Consider the following 13297-nt stretch of genomic DNA (forward strand, 5'->3'; position numbering starts at 1 on the left):
TAGTATCCCTACAATTGCTAGCTATCACTCTCCCATTGTCATAAAACTAAAGGACTGTACATAATTCCCTAACCAATCTCAATATCTCATTAGTCTAGATGCTAAAAAAGGCCTAAAACCTATCATTCAATGCCTCCTAAAGGGTAATATTTTTAAGCTTACTCACTCTCCATACAATACTCCTATCCTTCCTGTTAAAAAACCTGATGGGTCCTTTAATTTATTTCAGGATGTTCGCCTCATCAATCAGGTAGTCCTACCCATTAACCTGGTCATTCCAAACCCATACACTCTGCTGTCTCATATCCCTTCTGATATTTCTTATTTTTCTGTCCTTGAATTAAAAGACGACTTTTCCATGATTCCCCTAAACCCAACCTGTCAGATTTATTGATTTATTGATTTATATGGACTGACCCGAACACTCTCTCAGCTACTCAACTGACCTGGACAGTCCTCTATCAGGGTTTTAGAGATAGCCCACATTCCTTTGGCCAAGTCTTAGCCAAAGACATTAGCCAATTTTACATAAAACTTAGTACAATCTTGCAATATGTAGATGACCTCTTGCTTTGAAGCCCCTCATTCTTTCCCTTACAACAACACACTTCTCTCCTTTTAAATTTCTTGGCTGACAAGGGATATTGGGTAGCCCCCTTCAAGGCTCAACTATGTCAATAAACTGTCTTCCATCTTGGACTTCTCTTAACCCCCCCACACACAGCTCTCACTACAGATAGAAAAGCTCTCTTTGAACAGATGCCTATCCCATTAAACAAATAAGAAGTCTTAAACATTCTTAGTTCTGGTAGGATATTTTAGACTATTGATGCCCAATTTTGGAATTTTGACAAAGCCACTTTACAAGGCTCCACATAGACCCATCGAGGAAACTTCAGGACCATCTATATCCATTAAGGATCCTTTTCAAAAATTAAAACAGACACTTCTCACTGCCCCAGCCCTGGGATTTCCTAACTCTTCTAAAGAATTCTTACTCTACATACATGCAAGAGAGGGATTTGCTGTGGGTCTCCTGACACAACAATATGGAGGTGAACTCCACCCCATCACTTACTTGTCCAAACAACTAGGGTCAGTCATCCAAGGATGGCCTCTATGCCATCTACCTTATTAACGTATATTATTAATGTAATGTATGCCTCTACCTTATTAATTCCACAGGCCCCAAAACACCCTTCTCATTGAGGACCCCTTTAAAAGATGTTCAACCCTTAACCCAGCTTCCCTGCTCTCCCAACCTCTCTAATCTATTGACTGCTTTCATTCCTGTATTGAAGTAGTTGATTCCTTATTAACCCCCTTTCCTCAACTATCTGAAAAACTTATACCAGAAACACCTAATCAGTATACAGATGCCAGTGCAAGTAATACTTCCCCACATAAAGCAGGTTATACCATTGTCACAGAAACAAAAGTTTTAGAGTCCTCTACACTTTCCCTTGGAACCACCTCTCAACAAGCTGAATTAGTAGTGGCTTTGACTCCTACTTTAGCACTAGCCAAGGACAAAATCATAAAATATATATATAGACTTTAAATATGCTTATCACATACTCCATTCACATGCTGCAATATATGGCAAGAATGAGGTTTCTTAATGACCCAAGGCACTCCAATAGTCAACAGATACCTTATACACCACTGCTATGGGCAGCATGACTTCCAAAGAAGATAGCAATTATTCACATAAAAGGCCATCAACCCCCCTCTTCACCCCTTACTGGGGAAATGCCCTAGCAGATAAAGAAGCAAAGAGATATGCCTTGAATTCCCAGCTTCCCCAAATCATCCCATTACAATCAAACTTCATTAACCCTCATTATAATCAACAAGAACATGACTACACAGAATTAGGGGCAAAGACACAAAACCACTGCGTGACTCTACACAGCAAGCCTATAATCCTTAAAGAACAAATACATGACATACTACAACTCATACATAATCAGTTCCATGTAGGTTTTAGACCTTTGCTAATATCCCAAGTGATTACTCAAACTTGGAAAAGGTCACATAGTCATGTAAGATGTGCTTCCAATCATCACCTCAAGGTCAGATTAGGCCACCTCCATTTCCTACACATCAGGCTCAAGGACACCTTTCTGGAGAAGACTGGCAAATGGACTTTTACCCACGTACCCCAAATAAAACATTTTCATCATTTACTCACCTGGATAGACACCTTTACAGGGTGGATTGAGGCATTTCCAACAACTAATGAAAAGGCATCTGAAGCAGCAAAAGTTCTATTAAAAGAAATTCTGCCTTGCTTTGGCCATCCCAATTCTCTTCAATCAGACAATGGTCCAGTTTTCATCTCAAACATAATTTAGGAACTCTATAAACTCTTAGGAATCCAGTGGAATTATCATCTTACTTATCATCCCCAGTCCTCAGGAAAAGTGGAAAAAGCTAATTCCCTCCTAAAGCAACAACTAACCAAATTAACCCTTGAAACACAACAAACAGATTACCCTCTTGCCATTAGCACTTATGTGCTTATGAGCTTTACCCAGAAAAACTCTAGAGATAAGTCCTTTTGAACTAATGTATGGAAGATCATTTATTTACAACAACTAGCCACAGGCAACCCCAACTCTCTATTTTCTAAAATATGGCCTGCCCTCATTTAACCAGCCATCTACTTAGACAATATGTAAATGACTATTTACCCTCTCCTGTACGGTACTATGATCCTTCGACTCTAATTCTGGAACCTGGGTTTGGCTAAAACATAGGGTTTCTGTTAACACCCAGATGGACTGGCCCTTTCCAGGTAGTGCTCAACATCCCTAGTGCTGCTAAACTAATGGGAGAAGCAGGATGGATTCATCACACCCAGCTTCAATGAGCCTCCAATTCTGAACTAGACACCCTCTCATTACCTCCTCCCCTTATCCAACTTCACCTAAATAGAAAGCTACTCAGCTCTCTGCTACCAGCCAGAGACTTTCCTGAATTCCTGAAGAAACTGACACTGACTCCTTGGCAGCAGAAAACACTGCCACAGCTGAAACTACTACCTGAAGACAATCTCCACTGATCATTTATTAAGCTATGACTAAATAACAAGGCCTAGATAAGATTCTCTTTAACCTGGTCATTCTCTTAGTCCTCATTTTGGCCATCTAATTTCTATTTGCTCTCCTCACACTCCCTTGCAAAACAGTTCCCTGGTACTCCACAGACTGCTTTCGTGAAGTACATCAAGTACTCTGGGGAAAGAAAATCACTCAAAACTAACAGAACCTCGATGACAGATCATTACTCCCTCAATAAATTAGAACCAAGAAACACCTCACAAACTTTCTAAATGTCATAATTGACAACCTGACATATGACTCTTCATACCACCTAACTAACCACAGAGACCTCCTTTCTTACATCGCTGACCTTTGGCTCCAAGGTGATTTCTTGGATATCCTTCTAGATCTTTTGACATGGCACTCATTTATTCTATGTCTTCTAACATACAATTTATTTAATGATCATATTTAAACTCATCCTAATGTCCCAAGCTCTCTCCCCACCTAATCCCTTCATTACAGACCTCTATAGATATTGTCTCAGACATTACCCACAACTCCTCTTTACCCTGTTGGATTTGTATTCCTATCAGCACCTGCCTTTCAAGCCCGTCCTGCCCCCTTATAGGCCTAGGAACAGACTCAGGTTTTCCTTAAACTATAAGAAGGAGATGATATCTCAGATTTTGGTAGGTCTAATTTGTTTAAGGTCTAATTTCAAACACAGGTCTCTCCTCTCCTGTCCTACATCATTCCAATTTCAGGACAGCAAGGGTATTTATCAGCCCCTTTAGTGGCCAAGGTCCCTCTCTGTATCAGAAGAAAACCTTGGAACGTAATTTCAGGAGAAAAACCCTTGGAAATATGGACCTCAGGTATTGTAATCTTACGATAGACCTATCACCCCAAAGTTATCATGAGTATATAGAGGCTGGGACCTCAAGTTGAGCACCAAGGCCTACAGCACTATGGGGAATATGGATAGGTTCATATGGCTTATATTTCTGTCAGGGATGAGGAATCTGGTCCTTAAACATTAACCCAGATAACCAATACACTCTCCAATTCAAACCTGATCACGGTATGTTATTAAATTTACCTGCACCCTATAGAGCATTCCTGGACATAGCACAACATAGGATAGATACTGAAAACCACACCCCTGAGGAAAAAACAAATCCATTTTACTCCAAACTTTGAGAACAGCCCACATAGCAATGTCAGTTACTATCTTCAGTTTTGGTGTTCCTCAGGTCATTGGAGGAAATCGTAGAGGATCTGGACAATGGAAACATGTAGTAACCTATCATCTCACAGGCTGCCTTGATTTTGGACAAGGGCTCTTTTTCCTTTGTGGTAACAGTATATATGCATACCTACCAACTAACTGGACTGAATCTTGTACTTTAACCTTTCTTGCCCCACCCATCCAATGTTCTCTAGAAACTGATCCCATCCCAAGACCCATCTCAACTTTATTAAGGCCAAACAGAGCAATACATTTACTATGCCTATTGGCCAGGATAGAAATCATAACTGCAATTGGAACAGGAACAAATATCTAAGTAAGGTCCTTAAGGAAATAACAGATCTATTGACTTATTTACAAGATCAAATTGACTCCCTGGCCACAATAGTACTACAAAATAGATGAGGATTAGACCTCCTTACAGCAGAAAAAGGGAGAATTTGTGTAGCCCTACAAAAGAGTTGTTGTTTTTCAAAATCAAATCAGGACTGGTCAGAGAAGGCATAAAATGCCTAAGAGAACAAGCAACCTGGTTCCAACAACAGGGGACCCAGGGCTTCTGGCCTTCTGCCTCCTCCTTAATCTCATGGCTAGCCCCCATTCTCATAACTCTCATCCTTCTCTTTGTTCTGCTAATGGCCGGGCCGCCCCTGTTTCATGTTTTCTTCTTTTTCACAGAAAACCATTGAATCAGTCACAGACAAGTGAGTCAACTCGAACTTGGCTTTGCAGAACTACAGATACCACCAGACTCCCCCAACCATAACCCTACCCACTAACTGATGGCCCTACTCAACAGGAAGAAGCTACAGAAGAAGAGACCTTCACTCCTTTTCCTATTAAAAACAGAGAGGAATCTTTTAGATGGAAACTCTGGACAATAAAACAGCCATAAAAGTGTCATCATGAGCTACAGATCTGCTCCAGCCTGTACTTGCCAGCACCTCAGAACGCTATCAGACATTTGTTCTATCGGACATTGTTCTATTTAAACTTTGGCCATTTATTGACAGATGATTCAATTAGGAAGATGTGGTATATATACACAATGGAATACTACTCATACATAAAAAAGAACAAAATAATGCCATTTGCAGCAACACGAATGGAACTAGAGACTCTCATGCTGAGTAAAGTAAGTCAGAAAGAGAAAGACAAATACCATATGATAGCACTTATATTTGGAATCTAATATATGGCACAAGTTAACCTTTCCACAGAGAAGAAAGTCATGGACTTGGAGAATAGACTTGTGGTTGCGAAGGGGGAGGGGGAGGGAGGGGGATGGACTGGGAGCTTGGGGTTAATAGATGCAGACTATTTCCTTTGGAATGGATTAGCAATGAGATCATGCTGTGTAGCACTGGGAACTATGTCTAGTCACTTATGATAGAGCATGATAATATGAGAAAAAGGAATGTATAAATGTATGTGTAACTGGGTCACCATGCTGTATAGTAGGAAAAAAATAATGTATTGGGGAAATAAATAAGATAAAATAAAATAAACTTTAGCCAGCTAAAAATTAAACCTCCCACCTTGACCAGACCCTAACCACCCTTTTATGAATATGTGACTTGACACATCACCCCTGCCCTATAAAACTTAACTCTCCCTAAGTGGTGGGGAACCTGAGTTCTTACTCAGGGTTCCCAGCCAACTCTTTGGTCAATAAAACTTGCTTGGGACCTCACTAATATAGTTGGCTGTCTTTTCTTCTCTCCTTCATTCTAACACCACCACCACCACAGAAACACTCAAATATTGGGTAAAGATACATCTTTACTTTGTTCTTAATTGGTCAAAGCCATTGTCATGCTTAAGACTGCTCATAACAGCCCCAGGGCTGTTCAACTGTATGGTATTAGATTCTTTTTGCTGTACTCTATAACAATCTAGGTCAACACCAATCCAGAACCGCCCCTACTGGGAGGTGTTGGGCCACAGTGGGAAATGATCTGAATGTCAATGCCAAAACAGGCCTGAGTTAGTCAAGCTTCAAGTGGTTTGAGCATAGCTCAGCAAATATGAGGGTTTATATGCATTCGGATATGCATGCATGGCGTATGCTTCCGGGGTTCTTGTCCTTCCAAGGAGAAAACTCAGCCCTACTTTATTTAGAAAATAAATCTCAAATTCTAATATTTACATCAGCATATATTTATGGATAATCAACCATGTAAAGGGCCTAGGTAAGACATAACTCCATTTCTAATTTTGTTATTATTGTTACTACTACCATTCCCATCTTGTTAATTGTATAGCACCTAAGAGCTTATAAAGCACTTTTATGTTTGTTATTCCTTTTGGGTTTTGTGGAATCCCCTATAAGGTTCAAATGATTATCCTAATATAACAGAAAAAAAAAAACTAAGTCTCAAAGTAGTAAAGTGACTTATTCTATCTAGGTCACACTGCTAATATGTGACAGAACTAAGACTCAAATCCACGTATATCTCGCTTCAAAACTTTTGGCCTTTCCAGTACACCAGACTATCAAAAGGCAAATTCCACTGACTTTCCAATTTTGCTCAATAAATTTTTGTGTGAGTGAGTAAGCGAATGAAGGAGAGGAAGTAATCCTGTCTGTACTGGGGCAGATTCAGATTGGGCCCTATAGTGGTGTATGTGTGTGTGCTTGTGGGGGAAATCCTTGGGCACATTGGTAGAGGGCAGTGGAGAGAAGGAAACTGCCATCACTGAGTTCCTTGTAATCCAGAAACTGTGACAGGGACATTAACAGATTCTGTTTCACTCTATCCTCACAATAATCTTATGAGCCAGATGTTATCTAGTATCTCATTTCATCAGATAGTGAAATTGAGGTCCAGATAGGTTATGCAACTTTCCCAAAGTGACAGAACAGAAATTTTAACTTTGGTTTGTTCATTCCAAAGCTAATTCTCTTTCCATTATAATAGTCTGCCTTGAGAACCTTCTGGTTAGAAGCCAAGAGGGAAGAGATAGTAGGAGAGTTTGTAGAGAAAGATGGAAGGGCAGATTATACAGTAGAAACCAAACTGGAGTCCTCTGGGCCCTGAGCAATATGGAAGTAAAACAGGTACTAATATCCAGGGATGTTAGAGGATCTGAATGACAACTGGCTTCCCAAATGGGATACTGATGCCATTCTCCTCCCTAGGGATATTTTTAACCCAAGTGTCTGTTTGGGACATTGAGAAGCAGAACAGCAATGTGAGAGCCACTTATATCTCTGAGGTGAGAGTGGCTGCTGAGGTGATGGCAGGACCTATGACAAACTCAGAGGTAAGTTTTCCCACCAATGATCTATAAATAAGCCCACAGCAGTCCCTAAGATAGCTATTAACCCTGACTTTGCTAAGTCCTCCCCTGAGGGACTGCTGTTTGCTGTTAACAGTCAGGAGCATGGTGAGGGTGAGGCACTCTGATGTGCTTGGCAGTTGAGTTGTAGCAGCTGTTAAAAAAGCCTCTGAATTGCTGGGGGGTTGGGTTCATTTCCTTAAAAAAGGAGGAGGGAACCAGCTGTGACCAGATCCCCTTCTTTAGATGCTCTTGCCTAGTCTCCCAGGGGATTATGTGAGAGTGCTTTATTCTCAGGCAAAGGACTTAGAAAATATGGCAGGTGTCTACTGCTGCCTTGGTGCCCACAACTTGCAGTCTTCTTAAGGGGGAAGGAGGTGGCTGGCAAATCCAGTATAGGTGAGCTTGAATGGAACCAAGTCATGAAATTCCAAAGTTTAAGAGTTTCCCCTAGAACTGGAACAAAATCACATTTTGAGATGGTGGAAAGTCAGGAGGTTGAAGCCCTCAGTCACAAGTCTGTTATGAACAGACTTATGACCTTGAGCAGGTTCCTTCTCCCATCTGAGCCCATTTACCCATTCATAAAACAAGATGACTGAGCAACCTCTAAAGATTCTCCTAGTTTTGACAGTTAAGGATTATCTCCCTTCAGAATTCTTCACTCTTTTACCACCTCCCTTACTTCTGGGAATTTCTGAAGGAGATGATGTGACAAAAGACCCAAGCCTGCAATTTCTTTGGCTCTTATCTTCCTAGAATTCTGGCAAAGAATTGCAGGGTTGGAAATAAGTACCAAGCCAAAGCATCCCACATGTCCTCAACACATGGAGTCAGGAGAAAAAAAAGAGAAGAGCAGAGAAGTGGCAATTCCCAAATCTTTGGGGTTGAAGAAAACTTTGGGTCATAGGGAAGTGGGATCAGGGTTCCCAGAGCTTGGAGACAAGATAGAAAACTTTGGAAAGGAATACTACAAAGTCTTGTATGTTCTTAGCATTAATGCAAATTATGTTGCTGTAAAAACAACTGGAGATGGGGCATGTTAGGGGACTGTTAATGTGTGTTCTAAGGCCCATAGGTAAGAGTGTATGGATTCTCCCAGTTGTGGGAGAAGATGGAGCTCTACTTATGAGCCACACGAATCTGTAAGTCAGGGCTAGCGAGCTGAGTTACAAAAGATGTACCCTGAAGCTCTAGGAAGGAATTGAGGTGTTGGTTGGGGGAAGACTCTGGGTTTTGAGTGAAGTGAATGAAGTTGTTTTCAGCCTCGAGGAGCTTTCCATGGTTAGTGGTCAGTGAAGGGGAAGGGACCTGAGACCCTCAGAGAGTAATTCTAAACAAGATGCAAGAGAGACAGGGCTAGAATGATCCCATGGGAGGTGGGAAAAATGGAATTGGTTCCTTTGAGGCCAGGAGAGTGTTATAAGTGCACTGTGAAAAGGATGAAGAGGAGAAATTGGAGTTTACGAGACTTAGAAATTATTAGATACAGAGATTCTGGGAAAAAAATGAGGAAAATGAGATTTCTGAGTGCTTTGAGATTAAAGGATCCCCAAATAAGGACATTTGCATTTTAAAAGAAAAGCATGGAAAGGGAAACATTTATTCCAAGGTATTGCTAAGTGAAGTTTCAAGTACCATTGAGGAAGAGTACTGGGGAACTGGGAGGAAGGATTGTGGAAGAAGGGTAGTCAACACAATCTGTCTATGTGTGAGGCCTGCTGGGCATGTCCTGCCTCAGGAACAAGGGCATAAAAGGCATACCTGTGCAAATCTTTCTGAATCTCCTCCAGCTCACTTGATCCAGCTCCCGGGGGATGCCCTTTGAGATGGGCAGAGAGTGACATTTTTCCAGGAGGATTTTGAGGGGTGGAGTCCTTGGTGATGGTTCGTCTGGGGGAAAGAAAACCTACAAAGAAAACTAATCAGGATCAGTTACTCAGTGGGGGTGGAGAGTGAGCCAACACTTGGCTTAAACAACAGAGCTCCCAATTTGAACTATCTGGTCCTTCTCCCAAATTCAGGCAGGTTTACTGTGTATCATCAATTAATGCAAGCAAAGATCCAATGACAAAGAGCCTAAAAGACAACAGGGAGTAGAGAAAATAAAAATAAAGCAACTGAATTAAAGAAAACAGCACCTATTTGTTTATCCCTTCTTGGGGATTTTTTGTGTGTTTGGTTCGTATTGAAATGGGGGAAGTGAGGATTCTGCATTTGCTATTGACTTTAACCTTTACTCAGTGTGAGACGAGGCAAATGAATTCATGTCGATGAGTCTCAATTTCCTCATCTGCATAAAAGGGATAGTGATAATACCTACCTTGTGAGATGAAGAAATGAGATAATGCACTTAAAGCACATAACAAAGTACTTTAAAAAGAGACTATATATGTGTGGAAAAGCAAGAATGAGAGAGACTGAGAGAAACTTTCTCTTGCCAGAAGCACATCTTAGCTAAGACCAATTTCAAGTCCCCTCCTTTGATATCAATATAGCCAGGTGTTTTCATCCTCAATCCTTATTTCTTTTCCAAAATTGTGACCTCCAAGTTGAAAAAGAGGAAAGTAATATCTATGAAGTATCTGTGCAGTATCCGTTATGTATCAGATACCCTACTGAGTATATTTATGCATACCATATCATTCAGTCTCCACGACTACTCCCTAAGGTAGATAGTAGCCCATTTTACAGTAAGGAAATCAAAGGTAGAAAGGATAAATTAATTGCCCGGGATCAAATGATAAATGATAGGTTTATCTAACTGCAAACCAGCCATGCTATCTTTCTAGAAAAGATAAAAAATAGTTCCTGGACCTACATTCTTTAAGTTCCTCCTTAGTACTCCTAAGTCACTGTGAACATAGTTTTTTCCACCTGTATTATCCATCCCTAAGAGGATTGGATGTACAGAGAAGTTAACAGTTTGGATGGCAAAGGTATAAAAAACTAATAAGCAGGAACTTAAATTAAAAAGAGGGCAGAGACCAGAAGGGGAACTTTAGGACCTCTGATGATAGCAGAGCCCAAAAGGAAGAAGAAAGAAGAATCCTTTCTGGGCAAGAACTAAGCCAATGAAAAGCCATGTACTCTTTCATTACTACAGCCCTCCCCACTTCCTTTTCATCTAAGAGTGTTCTTCCCTTGTTGTGCAGGGACTTAGATTTGGCTCACCATGGTGGCAGAACTTGAGTTGGAATTCTATGCTAATCCAGCATAAAAAACATCTTTGCTGGCAAAATATCTGGCAGTATTTTTATTTGGGGACAACATTTTGGTGGCCTAAACAGGGACCAGAATATTGGTGAGCAAACAGGTGTGTTACCCATAATTAAGCCCATGGTTACTCACTGTTTTCTCCCCAACTCTGGAGTTTGAAAATATGCCTTTCTCTTGGATCTGAACTCTTTGTATGTGAAGCTCTCCAGGCTTATTTGGGATCTCTTTTAAGGTTTCATCGTTCTCATTAAAGCCTGGTTCTGTATGCAAATATCTGTTTGGCAATTTGATCTGATTTTAACATCACACTGTATCAACAGAAGCTGGCTAAAAACACCTTCAGTACAATTCTTCCAGAAATAGGAGCTGTTCCTCTGAAAATGTGATGGTTTTTCAGGCATCAGCCTATTACTTTGGAAGAGGAGCTGTTTACTGGAAACTGGCTGAAAAATCCTTTGGCCTGGCTCCTGTGGGACCAAGCTGCTTCCTTAGAAATGGCTGGTATTCAAGTCTGCAAACTATTAGAATTGCTCTTGGTGTTATATGCCAGTTAAACTGTTTGAAAATTGTCCTTTACTCTATAGAAAAACCTTTGAGAAATCAGATCTCAGTTATCTCAGCATTTTAAGGGCACCTTCCACCACAGGAACTCTGGCAAACCTTGGTTCTTTCTCTTGTGCATTTTAAACTAAATGAACCAACCTGACCAAAGGCAATTTAGAATACCAATGGCCATTATGGGAAACTTTGAAATCCACAAACTTAATTTCCTTAAAAACAAATTGCACTTCAATAGCCCAAAATTTTCCAGAGCTGAGTGGAATTCATATTTATATTGGTATTTTGAGGCTTCCCAACATTATCAGGAATCTACAAATGCCTTTTTGGAAAATAATATTTTAAGATTAACTAAAGCAAACAAATGATTAAAGAAAGATAAAATAGCTCTCAAAGCTTCAGGCCCTTCTTCCTCGCCTTCTTTTGTCTCTGGCTTGTTTTCTGATGCCATCTTGTTGTCTCTGCCTCTCCCTCCTCTACTCATGGCCAGACTCCGTATCTGTCAACAACTTCATCCTTCACTTCTACACATCATACACCTCTATAACTTCAGTTGTCCCATACTAATTCAATCATCCAACTTTCATTTTTCTCTGAAACTCTCCCCATGCCCTTTTCCTCTGAATTTGTCAGAAACTGTCCCTTTAAGATTAAGTCTTAGGAGGATCCAGAAGCTAAACTTTTAATTTCTTTTTTAAAATTATTTTTATTATTTATTTTTTAATTTTTTAATTTATAAAATTATACATGATTTACAATGTTCTGTCAATTTCTACTCCACAACAAAGTGACTCAATTATACATATACATACATTCTTTTTCTCACATTAACCTCCATCATGTTTCATCAAAATTGACTGGATAGAGGTCCCTATTCTACACAGCAGGATCTCATTGCCTATGCACTCCAAATGCAATAGTTTTCATCTACCAACCCAAAACTTCCAGTCCATCCCACTCCATCCCTTTCCCGCTTTGGCAACCACATGTTTGCTTTCCACGTGCATGAGTTTCCTTCTTTCCTGTAGATAGGTTCATTTGTGCCATATATTAGATTCCAGATAAAAGTGCTATCATATGGTATTTGTCTTTCTCTTTCTGACATACTTCATGTAGTATGAGAATCTCTAGTTCCAGCCGTATAACTAAAAATGGCATTATTTTGTTCTTTTTTATGGCTAAGTAGTATTCTATTTTGTATATGTACCACGTCTTCTTAATTCATTCATCTGTCAATGGACTTTAGGTTGTTTTCATGTCTTGGCTATTGTGAATAGTGTTGTAATGAACATATGGGTGCATGTGTCTTTTTCAATAAAAATTTTTTCCAGATGCCAGGAGTGGGACTGTTGGATCTTAGGGTAGTTCTATATTTAGTTTGCTGAGGTACCTCCAAAGTGTTTTCCACAGTGGTTTTAACAATTTACATGCCCACTAACAGGCTGGGAGGATTCCCTTTTCTCCACACCCTAACCAGCATTTCTTTGTAGACTTATTAATGATAGCCATTCTGACCAGTGTGAGGTGGTACCTCATTGCAGTTTTGATTTGCATTTCTGTAATAATTAGTGACATTGAGCATTTTTTATGTGCCTGTTGGCCATCCATATGTCTTCTTTGGAGAAATGTCTATTCAGGTCCCCTGCCCATTTTTCAACTGGGTCGTTTGATTTTTTGCTATTGAGTTGTAAGAGTTGGTTGTATATTTTGGAGATTAAGCACTTGCTACTTGCATATTTGCAACTATTTTCTCCCATTCCATAGATTGTCTTTTTTTTATGGTTTCCTTTGCTCTGGAAAAGCTTGTAAGTTTAATTAGGTCCCATTGGTTGATTTTTGTTTTATGTCTATAGCTTTGGGAGACAGACTTAAGAAAACATCTGATGTCAGAGAATGTTTTGCCTATGTTCTATTCTAGGAATTTTATGGTATTTTGTAT

General features: G+C 40.0%; 1 protein-coding gene across 2 annotated transcripts in view; it reads right to left on the reverse strand.

Annotated features, from left to right (window-relative positions):
- Positions 1-13297, reverse strand: part of ARHGEF9 (Cdc42 guanine nucleotide exchange factor 9) — a 418109-nt gene that overhangs the window by 255640 nt on the left and 149172 nt on the right. The window contains exon 3 of one of the 2 annotated variants that reach the window (XM_021080633.1): positions 9346-9490. The exons of the other annotated variant lie outside the window; for it this stretch is intronic. Coding sequence (XP_020936292.1) covers positions 9346-9490 — 145 coding nt within the window. The remainder of the gene's footprint in view (positions 1-9345; positions 9491-13297) is intronic. 2 annotated transcript variants of the gene reach the window in all.

This window comes from Sus scrofa, chromosome X (genome assembly GCF_000003025.6).
Source record: "Sus scrofa isolate TJ Tabasco breed Duroc chromosome X, Sscrofa11.1, whole genome shotgun sequence".
In the NCBI taxonomy this organism is placed as follows: Eukaryota; Metazoa; Chordata; class Mammalia; order Artiodactyla; family Suidae; genus Sus; species Sus scrofa.